The sequence below is a fragment of the Spermophilus citellus genome (genome assembly GCF_964194105.1).
Source record: "Spermophilus citellus genome assembly, chromosome: 4".
Taxonomy (NCBI): domain Eukaryota; kingdom Metazoa; phylum Chordata; class Mammalia; order Rodentia; family Sciuridae; genus Spermophilus; species Spermophilus citellus.
This window is the reverse complement of record NC_138185.1, coordinates 39498787-39513287: the sequence shown is the minus strand read 5'-3', so window position 1 is coordinate 39513287 and position 14501 is coordinate 39498787. Positions and strand designations below refer to the sequence as shown.

The 14501-nt window shown below is 32.7% G+C and overlaps 1 protein-coding gene across 7 annotated transcripts in view; it reads right to left on the bottom strand.

Annotated features, from left to right (window-relative positions):
- Positions 1-14501, bottom strand: part of MACROD2 (mono-ADP ribosylhydrolase 2) — a 2040087-nt gene that overhangs the window by 1842156 nt on the left and 183430 nt on the right. The window contains exon 4 of one of the 7 annotated variants that reach the window (XM_081290816.1): positions 11733-11789. The exons of 5 other annotated variants lie outside the window; for them this stretch is intronic. In XM_081290816.1, coding sequence (XP_081146942.1) covers positions 11773-11789 — 17 coding nt within the window. In that variant the 3' untranslated portion in view covers positions 11733-11772. Of the gene's footprint in view, positions 1-11732; positions 11790-13496; positions 13550-14501 lie in introns of those variants that run through there. One more of the 7 variants, XM_081290815.1, reaches the window with a different exon arrangement.

The window sequence follows — 14501 nt, the reverse complement described above, 5'->3', positions numbered from 1 at the left end:
GTAATATTCTCTCACGGAATTGCAAGTCTATTATGGTTTAGATATGAGTTGTCTCCCAAAAGCTCATGTGTGAGACAATGCAAGAATTTTCAGAGATGAAATGATTAGATTATGAGAGGTATGACCTAATCGGTGGATTAATCCACTAATACAGATTAGCTGGACAGTAACTACAGGCAGGTAAGGATGTGACTGGAGGCAGGTCACTGAGGGTGTCCTTTGGGGTTTATATTTTGTTCCTGATGAGAACAGGAACTGCTTCTGGTTGCCTTGTCCTGAGCTGCTTTCCTCCACCACACCCCTCCACTGTAATGTTGTGGCTCGCCATGGGCCCAGGAATGTAGAGTTGACTTACCATGAACTGAACCTCTCAAACCATGAGCCAAAATAAACTTTTCCTCCTCTTCATTGTTCTTGTCACATTTCTTGGTCACATGGATAAAAAAACTAACAAAAACAAGGTCTAATAATGCCAGATAAAGAATATCTCAAATTGGCTGATATGTATTCACTGCTTGATTATGTAATAAATGATGAACTTTTTTAACATCTTGTAAATTCTCTATACACATCAAACCAAGCTTTCCTTTCCACTACTAACCAGTCCCACCTTTGTTCTGCTTTGAAATCACTCTTGTCTCAGCCAAAAGTTTTATTTCTCAGCCAAGTAGGTCCTCCTCTGGTTTCCAACTTTGTATCAGGCATTATCTCTGCTCCACCTGACTCAAGAAATGTCAGTTTAGTTCATTAGCCCATGTTTTGTTTTTTGATTTATTTTTCCTCCTGGAAAAACAAGTTCATTGTATACTTTATTTGGGTAACCGAAGCAGGTATATTCCACTATGTTTTTTAATTACTAAAAATATCTGTTTAAAGAGTATAATTTTTCCACTTAAAAATGACTCATACTTGTTAGACACAATTCAGAAAAGATGGAGTAAAACAATATACACCATGAAAAACAATGAGTGCATTTGGCACAGTCCCTCTTCCCTGAAATGCTTTTAGTTGTTATAAATAATATTTGTAACAGAAGAAGATATATGTTTGATCAACAAATATATGAATATATGTTCAACATCTGTAGTAATCAGAGAAATACAAATCAAAACTACTCTAAGATTTCATCTCATTCCAGTCAGAATGGCAGTTATCAAGAGTACAGACAGCAATAAGTGTTGGTGAGGATATAAGAGGAAAGGCACATTCATACATTGCTGGTGGGACTGCAAATTTGGTGCAACCAATAGGGGAAAGCAGTATAGAGATTCCTTAGAAAACTTGGAATGGAACCACTATTTGACCCAGCTATCCCACTGCTCGGTCTATACCCAAAGGACTTAAAATCATTTGCCCATTTTTTAAAAGTTTTCAGTGTTACGTTTTTTGAGTTCTTCATATATTCTAGAAATTAATCCTCTGATAGAATAGTTAAGAAAGATATTCTCTCATTATGTAGATTCTCTTCATACTGATAATTGTTTCCTTTGCTGTACAAGATTTTTAGTTTGAGTCCATCCCATGTATTCATTCTAGGTATTACTTCCAGAGCTATAGAAGTCCTATTGAGGAAGTTGCTGCCTATGCCTATATGTTAGAGTATTTTCCCTATGTTTTCCTCTAGCAGTTGCAAAGTTTCTGGCCCTATACCAAGGTATTTGATGTATTTTTAGTTGACCAATGTGCAGAGTAAGAGATAGGAATCTATTTTCATTCTTTTATATATGGACATCCATATATAAAACATCCAGTTTTTCTAGCACAATTTGTTAAGAGGCTAACTTTTCTTCAACATTAAATTTTTGGCAACTTTGTCAAGAATAAAATGACTACAGCTGTATAGACTTGTCGCTGTGTTCTATTCTGTTCCATAGATCTATATGTCTATTTTTATTTCTAACCACACCATTTTTTGTTACTATAACTCTGTAATATAATTTGAAGTCAGGTATTGATCTTTACTCTTTTTTGCTCAGACTGGCTTTGGCTATTTGGATCTTTTGTTCTTTTCACCAATATAAATTTTAGGATTTCTTTTTCTAGTTCTAAGAAGAGTATTATAATTATTTTGATGGTGATTTCACAGACTCCATATATCACTTTTTGTAGTAGGGTCATTCTAACAACATTAATTCTCCCTACCCACAAACGTGGGAAATCTTTCCATCTTCTGGTATCTTCTTTGATTTCCTTGCTCAGCACTCTATAATTTTCCTTGTAGAAGTATTTCAACCCTTTGGTTAGATTTATTCCTAATTTTGTGATTTTGTGAATGAAACTGTTTTCCTGATTTCTTTTCTCAGCATATTAATTATTCGCATGTAAAAAAGGTATCAATTATTGTACCTTAATTTTGTATCCTGCTACTTTGTTAAATTTGTTTATTAGCTCCAGAAGTCTTCTAGGGGAACTTTAGAATATTTTATATATAGGATCATATCACCTGCAAATAGGTGCAGTTTAATTTCTTTCTTTCCTATTCATATCCTTTTTATTTCTTTCTCTTGTCTAATTGTTCTGGCTCAAGTTCCAGGTGGTGTTAGAGGACTTCTTTGTCTTATTCCTGATTTTACAGGAAATGCTTTCAGGTTTTCCCTATTGAGTATGACTATGGCTTTGGATTATCATATATAGCCATTATCCTGTTAGGGTAATTTCTTTCTATTTCTACTTTCTTCATTGTTTTTATCATGAATGAATGCTGAATTTTGTCAGAGGTTTTTTTTGCATCTATTGTCCTTGATTCTATTTAAGTGTTGTATTACATTTATAGCTTTGCATGTATGTTGAACCATCCTTGTGTCTCTGGAATAAAACTAACTAAACCAATCTTTTTAACGCAATATTGAATATGATTTGCTAATACTTTATTAAGGATTTTTACATCTATGTTAATCAAGAATATTGGTCTGTAGTTTTCTTTCCTTGATGTTTCCATAACTGGTTTTGGTATCAGAGTTATACAAGCTTTGTAAAATTAGTTTGGAAGTATTCCCTCCCTTGTTATTTCCTCAGATAATTTGAGGAGCATTGCTACTAGCTCTTCTTTAAAGATCTGGTAAAGTTCAGCTATTAATCCATTTGGTTCTGGGTTTTCTTTGTTGGAATGCTTTTCATCACTGCTTCAATCTCATTGCTTATTATTGATCTGTTTAGGTTTTCTCTAGCCTCTTGGTTCAATGTTGGTAGGTCATATGTGTCTAGAAATTTATCCCTTACTTCTATTTTTTGGAATGTTCTCATTTCATAGCATTCATAGCTATAAACTTTCTTCTTCAAACAACCTTTATTGTGTCTCAAAGATTTTGATATGCTGTGCTTCTATTCTCGTTTGATTATAAAAAATAGTTCACTGTAACTAGACAGTTAGGATAAGTATCTTCCTTAAGATGTCCCAACTAGAATGAATGTCAGAGCTTCCATTGGTTGCCAAGAAAAACAGACTTTCTTCTACCAGGTAAAATTGTATTGAGGAAATGATAGCTGGATTAGGCCAAGCTGAAGGTGCCAGGGGCCACAGTATAGATGAGGCTAATAGAAAAAAAGGTAGAGCAGAAACAAATACAAAATACCCAATTCCTCACTGAAACCATTTAAACAACTGAATCAAGCTTATATGACAATAATTTCCTATGAATTCTTCACTCAAATGAGCCAGGAAGGATCATTTGCTTCAGCTCCTTTCAGTTGGGTATTTAGCCACTTCAAGAAGCAAGAATACTAAAGAATATAGCACTACTGGGTGTCATGGATTACATACCTGTAATTCCAGCAGCTGGGGAAAATAAGGTAGAAGGATCACAAGTTCAAAGCCAGTTTCAGCAACTTAGCAAGGTCCGAAGCAATTTAGTGAAACCTTGTCTCAAAATTAAATATAAGAAAGGGCTGGGGATGTCGCTTAGTGGTTCAGCATCCTGGGTTCAATTTTTGATACCAAAAAAAGGTAATAAAAATGTAATTTAATTGTAGAGGTCTTTAACATCTTTTATTAAATTGATTCCCAAGTTGTTGTTGTTGTTGTTGTTGATGTTGTTGTTTTGAGGCTATTGAAAATAGGATAGTTCTCCTAATCTCTCTTTCACAGGATTCATCACTAATGTATAGAAATACATTTGATTTAAGGGTATTGATTTTATATTCTGCTACTTTGTTGAATTCATTTATCAATTCTAGAAGTTTTCTGGTGGAGTTTTTTTAGATCCTCTAAGTACAGAATCATGTCATCAGCAAATAATTATAGTTTGAGTTCTTCTTTTCCTATTCATATCCTTTTAATTTCTTTCGTCTAATTTCTCTTGCTAGAGTTTCAAGGACTATGTGAAATGGAAGTGGTGAAAGAGGGCATCCCTGTCTTGCTCCAGTTTTTAGTTTCAATTTTTTCTCCATTTAAAATGATGTTGGCCTTGGGTTTAGCAGAGATCGCTTTCACAACGTTGAGATATGTTCCTGCTATTCTAGTTTTTTAACTGTTTTAAAAATGAAAAGGCACTGAATTTTGTCAAATGCTTTCTCTGCATCAATTGATATAATCATGTGATTCTTATCTTTATAAGTCTATTTATGTGATAAATTATATTTATTGATTTCTGTATGTTGAACCAACCTTGCATCCCAGGAATGAACCCCACTTAATCATGGTGCACTATTTTTTAAATATGTTTTATGTGATTTGCCAGAATTTTATTGATAATTTTTGCATCTATATTCACCGGGGATATTGGTCTGAAATTTTCTTTCCTTGATGTGTCTCTGCCTGGTTTTGGTATCAGGATGATACTAGCTTCATAGAATGAGTTTGGAAGAGTTGCCTCCTTTTCTATTTCATGGAATAATTTGAAGAGTATTTGTATTAATTCTTCTTTGTAGGTCTTGTAGAACTCAGCTGTGAATCTGCCTGGTCCTGGGAATTTCTTGGTTTGTAGGCTTTTAATGGCATCTTCTGTTTGCTTAAAATTGATCTGTTTAAATTGTATATGTCCTCTTGACTCAGTTTGGGTTGATCATATACCTCTAGAAATGTGTCAGTGTCTTCAAGGTTTTCTATTTTACTAGAGTATAAATATTCAAAATAGTTTCTAATTGTTTTCTGTATTTCAATAGTATCTATCATGATATTTCCTTTTTCATCATAAATTCTAGAATCTCCCATGCTCTTGGATAGACAAAATTAATATTGTCAAAATGGCCATACTACCCAAAGCGCTATACAGATTCAATGTGATTCCAATTAAAACCCCAATGTCATTCCTTATAGAAACAGAAAAAGCAATAATGAAATTCATTTGGAAAAATAAGAGACCCAGAACAGACAAAGCAATCCTTAGCAAGAAGAGTGAAGCAGAAGACATCACAATACCAGACCTTAAGCTAAACTACAAAGCTATAATAACAAAAATGGCATGTTATTGGCATAAAAATAGATGTATAGACCAATGGTTCAGAATAGAAGACACAGAGACAAACTCACATAAATACAGTTATCTCATAAAAGACAAAAGTGTCAAAAACATACATTGAGAAGATAGCCACTTCAACAAATGGTGCTGGGAAATCCACATGCAGCAAAATAAAACTAAACCCCTAACTCTCACCATGCACAAAACTCAACTCAAAGTGGATCAAGGACCTAGGAATTGATCCTGTTCCTAATAGAAGAAAAAGTAGGCCCAAATCTTCATCACATCAGATTAGGTCCCAACTTCCTTAATAAAACTCTTAAAGTGCAAGAAATAAAACCGAGAATCAATAAATTAGATGGATTCAAGAATCAAATGAGATGAAATCAAACTTCTTCTCAGCAAAAGAAACAATCACTAAGGTGAAAAAAGATCCTGAATTTGGGGAACAAATTTTTGCCACACATATTAGTGCTCATATAGAGCACTACACTCCAGGATTTATAAAGAACTCAAAAAACACCAAAAAAAAAAAAAACCAATCAATAAATGGGCTAAGGAGCTGAACAGACACTTCTCAGAAGAAGATATATATTTGATCAACAAATATATTAAAAAAATGTTCAACATCTCTAGTAATGAGAGAAATGCAAACCAAAACTACTCTAAGATTTCATCTCACTCCAGTCAGAATGGCAGTTATCAAGAGTACAGACAACAGTGTTAGCGAGGATATGAGGGAAAGGCACACTCATACATTGCTGGTGTGACTGCAAATTGGTGCAATCAATCTGGAAAACATTATGGAGATTCCTTAGAAAACTTAGAATGTAACCACCATACCCTACTCCTCAGTCTATAGGACTTAACATCATCATACTATAGTAACACAGCCACATCAATGCGTAATAGCAGCTCAATTCACAATAGCTAAACTATGGAACCAACCTAGACGCCCTTCAATAGATGAATATATAAAGAAACTATGGTATATATACACAATGGAATATTATTCAGCATTAAAAGAGAATAAAATTATGGCATTTTCAGGTAAATCAATGGAGTTGGAGAATATCATGCTAAGCAAAGTAAGTCAATCCCAAAAACCAAAGGCTGAATGTTCTCTCTGATAAGTGAATGCTGATCCATAAGGCAGGGAGGTGGACGGTGTATGGAAAAAATGGAAGAACTTTGATTGGGCAAAGGGGAGGGAAAAGTGGGAAGCAATCATGGGGTCAGGAAAGATGGTGGAATCAAAAGGACATCATTACCCTGGGTACATGTATGACTGCAGATATGGTGTGACACTATATCATGTACAGCCAGAGAAATGAAAAGTTATGCTACAATTTTGTACAATGAATCAAAATGCATTCTTCTGTCATATATACCTAATTAGAATAAATAAATAAATTTTAAAAATAAATTTTAAAAATTAAAAAAATAAAATAAGGTTCATTCTTATGGTTTCATAATGAATCCTATTCTTTAGTAAAGTGGGGCAGTGGATTTAAAAAAAAAAAAACCTACACAAAGATGATAAAGTCAGTTTTTTGCCTTGACTGACCATGAAACTTAGGCCAGTAATTTTCAGCAAACCTGTTCAAATTTTATACCAGAGTAACAAGTTTAAAGACAAACTTATAAAGGAATGAAGACTTCACAGACATTTTAGTTACATGTGTTCTGAAATTAGCATTGATAATCAAAAGTTGATTGTACCTATAAAAGTTACTTTCTGTAAGTATACTGAATTATTCAGAAATTCAGCTCAAATATTGCATCTTCAAGAAATAATTTTAGATACCATGTTCAGAAGTCAGGGATGTGGTAAACTTCATTTAAAAATTATGTGTCCTAGCTTCTCAAAAATAAATCCAGAGTTATTGGGTTAATACCAGCAACCTTAGAGATTATCACCATCCTCTTCATTTTTCAGAGGAAGAACTGATGCCTAAAGAAATTAAATGGTATATCCAGATCCAAAGAGTTCATAAGCACCAGGGTCTATACCAGACTCAGTCTCCTAATTTTAAGTTCACGGTCTATTTTGCCACATCAAGAGCCTGCTTTTTATGGAAGTTTTAGAGTCAAAGATAAGATTCTGTGTATGAAATCTCTTAATGCTGCTTAATGGAGCACTCTTGAGAGAACCTTTATGTAAATGTCTGGAAACCAAATGTCACTGGTTCAATTTCCAGTTAATATAGAGACTTTATTCATTGAACATTAACTGAAATGGTTTTTATGCTAATAGAGTTTGTTTTACCACAGATTTTCATAAAAACATCATCATGCACTTTAAAATACATGAAGCACTCTTACAATATAAGAATTCCCAAATCAAGATCTGAATTTCATGATGATGTTTGTACAATTTTGGACTCATATATATTTCACTGTATTCATCAAAGCTGCCTTCTCTTTGTCTTCCAAAACCTCCCATAATGTCTGCATTCCAACATGGGCTTGACCTCAGCCAGCCTCATAGTATTGCTTGAAATCCTATACTGCTATTTCTTCCCTTTACTTGTACTGATTTTGTATGTATACACCAAATTTTAAATTCCAATAACCTCAATTACTCTAATTTTAACCCCATCTGAGAAGAAGATAGATAAACATAGGTAGAAGAAACCTAAAAGCTGTTCTAATTCTGCAATCTCAAACATTCACAAAAAGGCTTTGTTTTAAGGAACTGTGAGGGAAAAAAATTGGAAAAATGTTCCAGGAGGTAAGAAACAAACAATTTTTAAACAGTAATACTTTTGGTAGGAATTGGATATCTTTGACGAAACAAGTACTTTTAAGTACTGATAAGTGCCAAGATTGATTTATCTTCTCAGAAATTTAGTTGGTTTAGTTTAATCTTTTTCTACACTTTCACATTTTAGGTATTCTAGTGAAACAACCAAAGCATGAAATAACCATAAACAATCTTGCATAATAATCTACCATGAAATTTCAATGAAATTACTGCAAATAAAAAATAAAGTTGTCAATGTAGCACCACAGCATGAAGCAATACATGTAAGCATTAGTACAAAAAAAAAAAAAGCATTCATTCAGTTGAGTTACTGCCATTCTATGACTGAATGAAGCAGAGCAAAAGATGAATGTACAAAACAATCTACCGAATTAAGTGAAATGGAATGAGAAGTGCTTTAATTGGATAAAATTTAAGAGCTGAATTACAAATTCCACATAAATAAACAGCTCTAAATAATGTGTTTTTCCAGTTAAATAATGACTTTAATAAAACAGATGAAAATGTAGGCTGTGTTGTTTTTTCTGCCTGTCAGAATCTCATTAGCATTTCAATTTAAATTCTACAAGTGCACTCAAATCTCTCATTTGTACATCTGGCATAACTCAAAACACTGCCTTATTTGTTAAAAAAAAATTAAGGCAAATGAGCCAATTCACAATATCTTGCACTGGTATTTTAATAGGTGAAAACAATGTGGTTATTTTAGTGTTGCATAACAGCAGGGGTCTCCATATGAAGAAACTGAAAAGATTAAGGTAACACTTTCGAAGAAAATTTGGTTTTATAAGTAAATCCTTAAAGATGGAATTAAGAGCTAAAACTGTATTTAAACTATATACAGAATTAATATCTAAAATATTTATCCACCTTTAGATTACATTTAGGAGTGGTATTTTAAAAAACAATTGATGAAGCAACAATTCCAAATAAACAAGCACTACTTCAAAGTTTTTGTGAAAATAGTTTTATTACACCATAATCAACAGCAAACAACAACATCAATAACAAAAAAAGATAAACATAGGTGAAAATTCTTCAAACTACCTATGCTTTGTAATGATTTTAAATCAATAGTATACCTAAAAATCATGTAAAAATATTCTCAAACTGTATTTCCAAAGTTTAGTTCCAGAATTCTGATTATAGATAGGACCAGAAATGAGAATTTTTAACATATATCACAAATGATTTTGATGCAAGTGGTCTGTGGACCACAATTTAAGAAACATTAATGTGTAGGATAACATTCACATGCTTTAGAATTATAATTAAAAGTCTTTCACAATCTGGTTTTACTCTATCTCTTAATCTTTATTCCATAGGACAAACTACACACAATTTAGTTGACCATCTTAGTACTGAGTACCAAAGGCTAGATCTGAACCTCCTAAAGCCTTCATACTACAATTTGGGTAAGATCAGTTAAAAACCTGTTTAGAACAGATCAAAGGGTCACAACGTATGAACAATAGATAAGAGTGTTTGTCTTAATACTCAAATCAGACTAACCCTAAGTCAAGTGTCCCAACAGGTAAGTAGAACACAAATAAACAAAGAACAGGTAGTACAGAGAGACTACTTGTTAAAGATTAATTAGACCCTACAAAGTTAACTTAATCCACTTAGGATTTCATCTTATAAAGGAACTTGGAAAAATATAAAGGTAAGCTATTTTATGCTACATTTAACAAAATTTAGTTATAATTGTAGCTATGTTAATTCTTATGTCAAAAAATAAACCAGCTCTATGTCTTTTGTTGATATTTCTGAAATTAATTCATTTGAATGTAATATGACATCTGTCAATTCATATTTAACACATAGAGATACTAACAAATATCTAACAGAAATATTCAAGAGTTTCATGTGTTTTCCAAAGGGTTTCTCTTAAGTTTGTTATTCCAATCAGTCTCTTTTGAGGCATCATCATAGCATTACCCTTGTCATTTTTCTCTGCTTCACTTACATACTATCAAATCTTTTACATGTGATTCAATAAATTCTCCAATATCACTTGCACTAACTTCATTAAATATTTATATTTCTCAAAATTTTCTTATTTATTTATGTATTTATTTATTTATGTATATATTTATTTATTTTTAGTACAGGGTTGAACCTAGAACCTTGTGCATGCTAAGCAAGTTACCACTGAGTCACATACTCAACCCTTTTTATTTTGAGACAGGGCCTCACTAAGTTGCCCAGGCTGGCCTTGAACTCACAATCCCCCCTATGCAAACTCCTAAGTAGCTGGGATTATGGGAATATGCCACCATGTCCAGCTAATTTTCTACTTTTTATGGTCAATTCACATTGTACTCTTTAAGTTCTGAAATCATCAACTAAAAAGCATGGAGCCATTTGTCACATTTCTTAATTAATAAGAGATATATTGACATGATAGGCAAAGATAGAAGTTACGTTCATCTGAGTGAAGGCTAATTTTATTTATGTCTACTTTTAACCAGGGAATATTTGTATGGCATGCTTACTTTAGTTCTCCATAGAACAAAGGAAGAAGTGGATTATTAAAATTTTGGTAATATTCTCTATGGAAATCCAAGAAAGTAATCAGCACTGAACACATATGTCAGAAGCAACTAGCAAACTCCATCAGGCTGAGCATCAAAAAGATCAAGGATAGAGTTATCCATGGTGGGGAAGAAAGGCTGGTGGGAGCATAGCACATGGATCTGTGTTGGGCTGCCAGTGAGGTGAGATATTCAGTGGCAAGTCAACTGTCAGGCAATTACAAAAAAGTTTTGAAAAATGCGTTTGTGGTTTTGAAACACTAATATTTATACATTATAGTCTATGTATGCTAAGCAGTTTTATATGCATTTTATCATTTAATCTTCACAAAAACCCTACAAAGTAGGCAATATTATTATCATCATTTACAAGGAAGCAACTGAAGCTTAAATAGACTAGCCTTTTGAGCTAGCAATGAGCCAAGATGGAATTTGAACCCTGTGATTCAGACTTCAAAATTGATCCTCTGGATTAGTCCACTACAAACTTTTGTATTTTATATTGTTCTATTTTTGATTTTCTATTTTTACTATATTAAAGAAATGTATTAACTTTGCTTTAATGATCCATTATCTATCTTTTCATCACCAGAATCTAGCGGTATCTTACATACAGTGGACATTCAATAAATACTGCTTGAATTAAATTGTCTATAATTAAATTAATGTTGCATTTCAGAGCAGATGCACAACAACCAATTTGCCATTCCTTTGGGATTGTTTGCCTTTATGATTTCCAAGAATAGAGTGAGGAGAAATGTACCATTCTGTAGTTACATAGCATCTTTCTGAAAACTATGAAGGAGAGCATTTTAATACCCCAGAATAGATCTGAACATGAAAAACTTTCATAAAAGAAAACAATATTTTTCTAGATTAACATAGCCATTTTAATTGATGGTTTTCTGATGTCTAGATAAAAAAGCTATGATTTTTAAAAGTATTTATCATAAATAAAAGGAGGTGAGACCGGGTATGTTGGTGCACATCTGTAATCCCATGGCTGAGGAGGCTGAGACAGGAGGATCTCAAGTTCAAAGACAGCCTTAGGAAGGGCGAGACGCTGAGGAAGTCAGTGAAACCCTGTCCCTAAATAAAATAGAAAATAGGGCTGGGGATGTGGGTCAGTAGTCAAATGTCCCTGAGTTCAATCTCCAGTACCAAAAAAAAAAAAAAAAAAAGAAAGAAAGAAAGAAAAGGAAAAAAGATAAGGAAATGAATAGTAGATTTAATCCATGTACTACAATGAATGGAATTCACTCAACAAATCATTCCTGAACATCTATTATGTCTGGCACAGTTCTAAGTACTGTGTATGTATATAAAAGATGCCTACATTTATGAAGCTTATATTCTAATGAGACGCAAGAAATAGTACACCAGTAAACAAATTAACCACATAGATTAAATTGTAAAACCTTGAAATGTGTGGTATGTGAAAAGAATGGCTACTCTAGCCAGACAAATTAGATAAGAGTGCTCTTTAGTACAAACCAGAAGAAGCCAGTCAATAAAAAGGCATGGAGAAGGGCAGTTCAGGCAAAAGACACTCTGAGAACAGAGTACAAAGTCTGTTTAATATAAAGAATAGAAGAAAATGTTCTTTTTTTAAAAAAGCATATTAACTATAAGTGAAAAAGCACTTAATGGTATTAAAATAGTATTATAAAAAGCACTCATTCTTAATAGTATTTTTAAAACTAACATCTGTGGACCCTTACCTCACACCACATATGAAAATTAATGTAAGATAAAGATCTAAATGTCAAAGCTAAAACTATAAACTCTAAGAAGAAAACCTGACAATAAATCTTCACAATCCTGGAATAAGCAGTACCTTCTTTGGTGCAACCACTCTGAAAAGCAGTATGGAGATTCCTCAGAAAATTTAGAATGGAACCATAATTTGATCCAGTTTTCCCACTCTTCAGCAAATATCCAAAAGACTTAATATTAGCATACTATAGTGACACATCCATATCAATGTTTATAGCAACTCAATTCACAATAGCTAAGCTGTGGCACCAATTTAGGTGAACTTCAACAGAAGAATGAATAAAGAAATTGTGGTACATATACACAATGGAGTATTATTACTCAGCCATAAAGAAGAATGAAATTTTCTGATATTCGAGTGCTAACTCAAAATAGACAGCAGGTGGGGCAGAGGTTCACTGCACAGGACAGGGCAGAGTGAGGGAAAGAAGAGGGGATGGAAAAGGGAACAACAGTAGAATGAATCAGACATAACTTTCCTATGTTCATATATGAATACACAACCAGTGTAACTTCACATCATGTACAAACATAAGAATGGGAAGTTACACTCCATGGATATATGATGTGTTAAAATACATTCTACTGTCACATATAACTAAAAAGAATTTAAAACTTTTTTAAAATTAAAAAAAGCAATACCTTCTTATATATGACAGAAAAGGCACAAGCAATCATATTGAAAGATAAATTTGACTTTATTAAAACTAAAAACTTCAACTGATGTGATCAAAAATGTGAGAAGACAACATAAAGAATAGGAAAAATATTTGCACATAATATATTAGATAAAAATCTAGTATTCAAAATAAAACAGAAATCAACAAGTCAATTATAAAAAGAACAAATAATCCAGAATAAATCGACAAAGAAATAGACAGTTTTCCAAAGATATATACTTAGTAGGCACATGAAAAGATGCTTACCATCCTTAGTCATTTCAGAAAATAGAAACCAAAAACACAGTGTGATAACCACTTTTCTAGGATGGTATCATTTTTTTTAATTACAAGTATTGAAGAGCTATTGAAATTCTCATCCATGGCTGTCAGGAATGTCAAATGGTATGGCATCTGTGAAAAAACATTTGGAAGTTCATCAAAAAATTGTACACTGAGTTAACATATGACCCATCATTTCTACTCCTAAGTAACCAAGAGAATAAAAAAAACTATATATAAACCTGCAGGAAAAATGTCATGAAAGAATTATTCATAATAGTCCCCAAATAGAAACCAAATGTCTAACAACTGATGAACAGATAAACAAATTGTGATAGCTCCAAACACTGAATCAGTATTTGGCCATCAGAAGGAAAAAAGTACTGATGCAGGCAACAATGTGTATGAATCTATAGCACTATGCTCAATGAAAGAAGCCAGACACAAAAGACCACAGATTATACAAGAAAGAAAAATTCCACTTATATGTAATGTTCAGAATATCAAATCCATCGTGACTGAAAGTACACTAGTGGTTGCTAGGGACTGAAGGAAAAGAAACAGGATGTGACAATGAAGGGGTAAAAGATTTCTAATGGGGAAATAAATGTTCTAGAATTAGTGGTAATAGCTGAACAATTGTGTTAATATACTAAAAACCTCTAAAACATTTAAGATTTTGTTGTATATGAATCATATCTCATTTTTTAAAAAATCTGAAGTAAAATAATAAGTAATAATAAGTACATAGCCAAAAGGGTCCTCCACCATTTTTTCTCAACTTTGATTAAAAACATAGCCATGAAATAACAAAGTAACAAAAATTTACTAATAAAAATCAATTCACTCTATAATTTTTGAAATTACAGAAAGCAAAGAGAAAGATCATTAATCTTTCTCTAAAAATTTTCAGGTAAATACAAGCCAAGATGCAATTAACATGAAACATCTATACTAAATTCGTAATCTATTTAACAATAGATATTTATTTAAAATAACTTTTAAAAATCAAATGCTGCCAGGCACAGTGGTGCATGCCTGTAATCCCAGGGACTCAGGAGGCTGAGGCAGGAGGATTGCATGT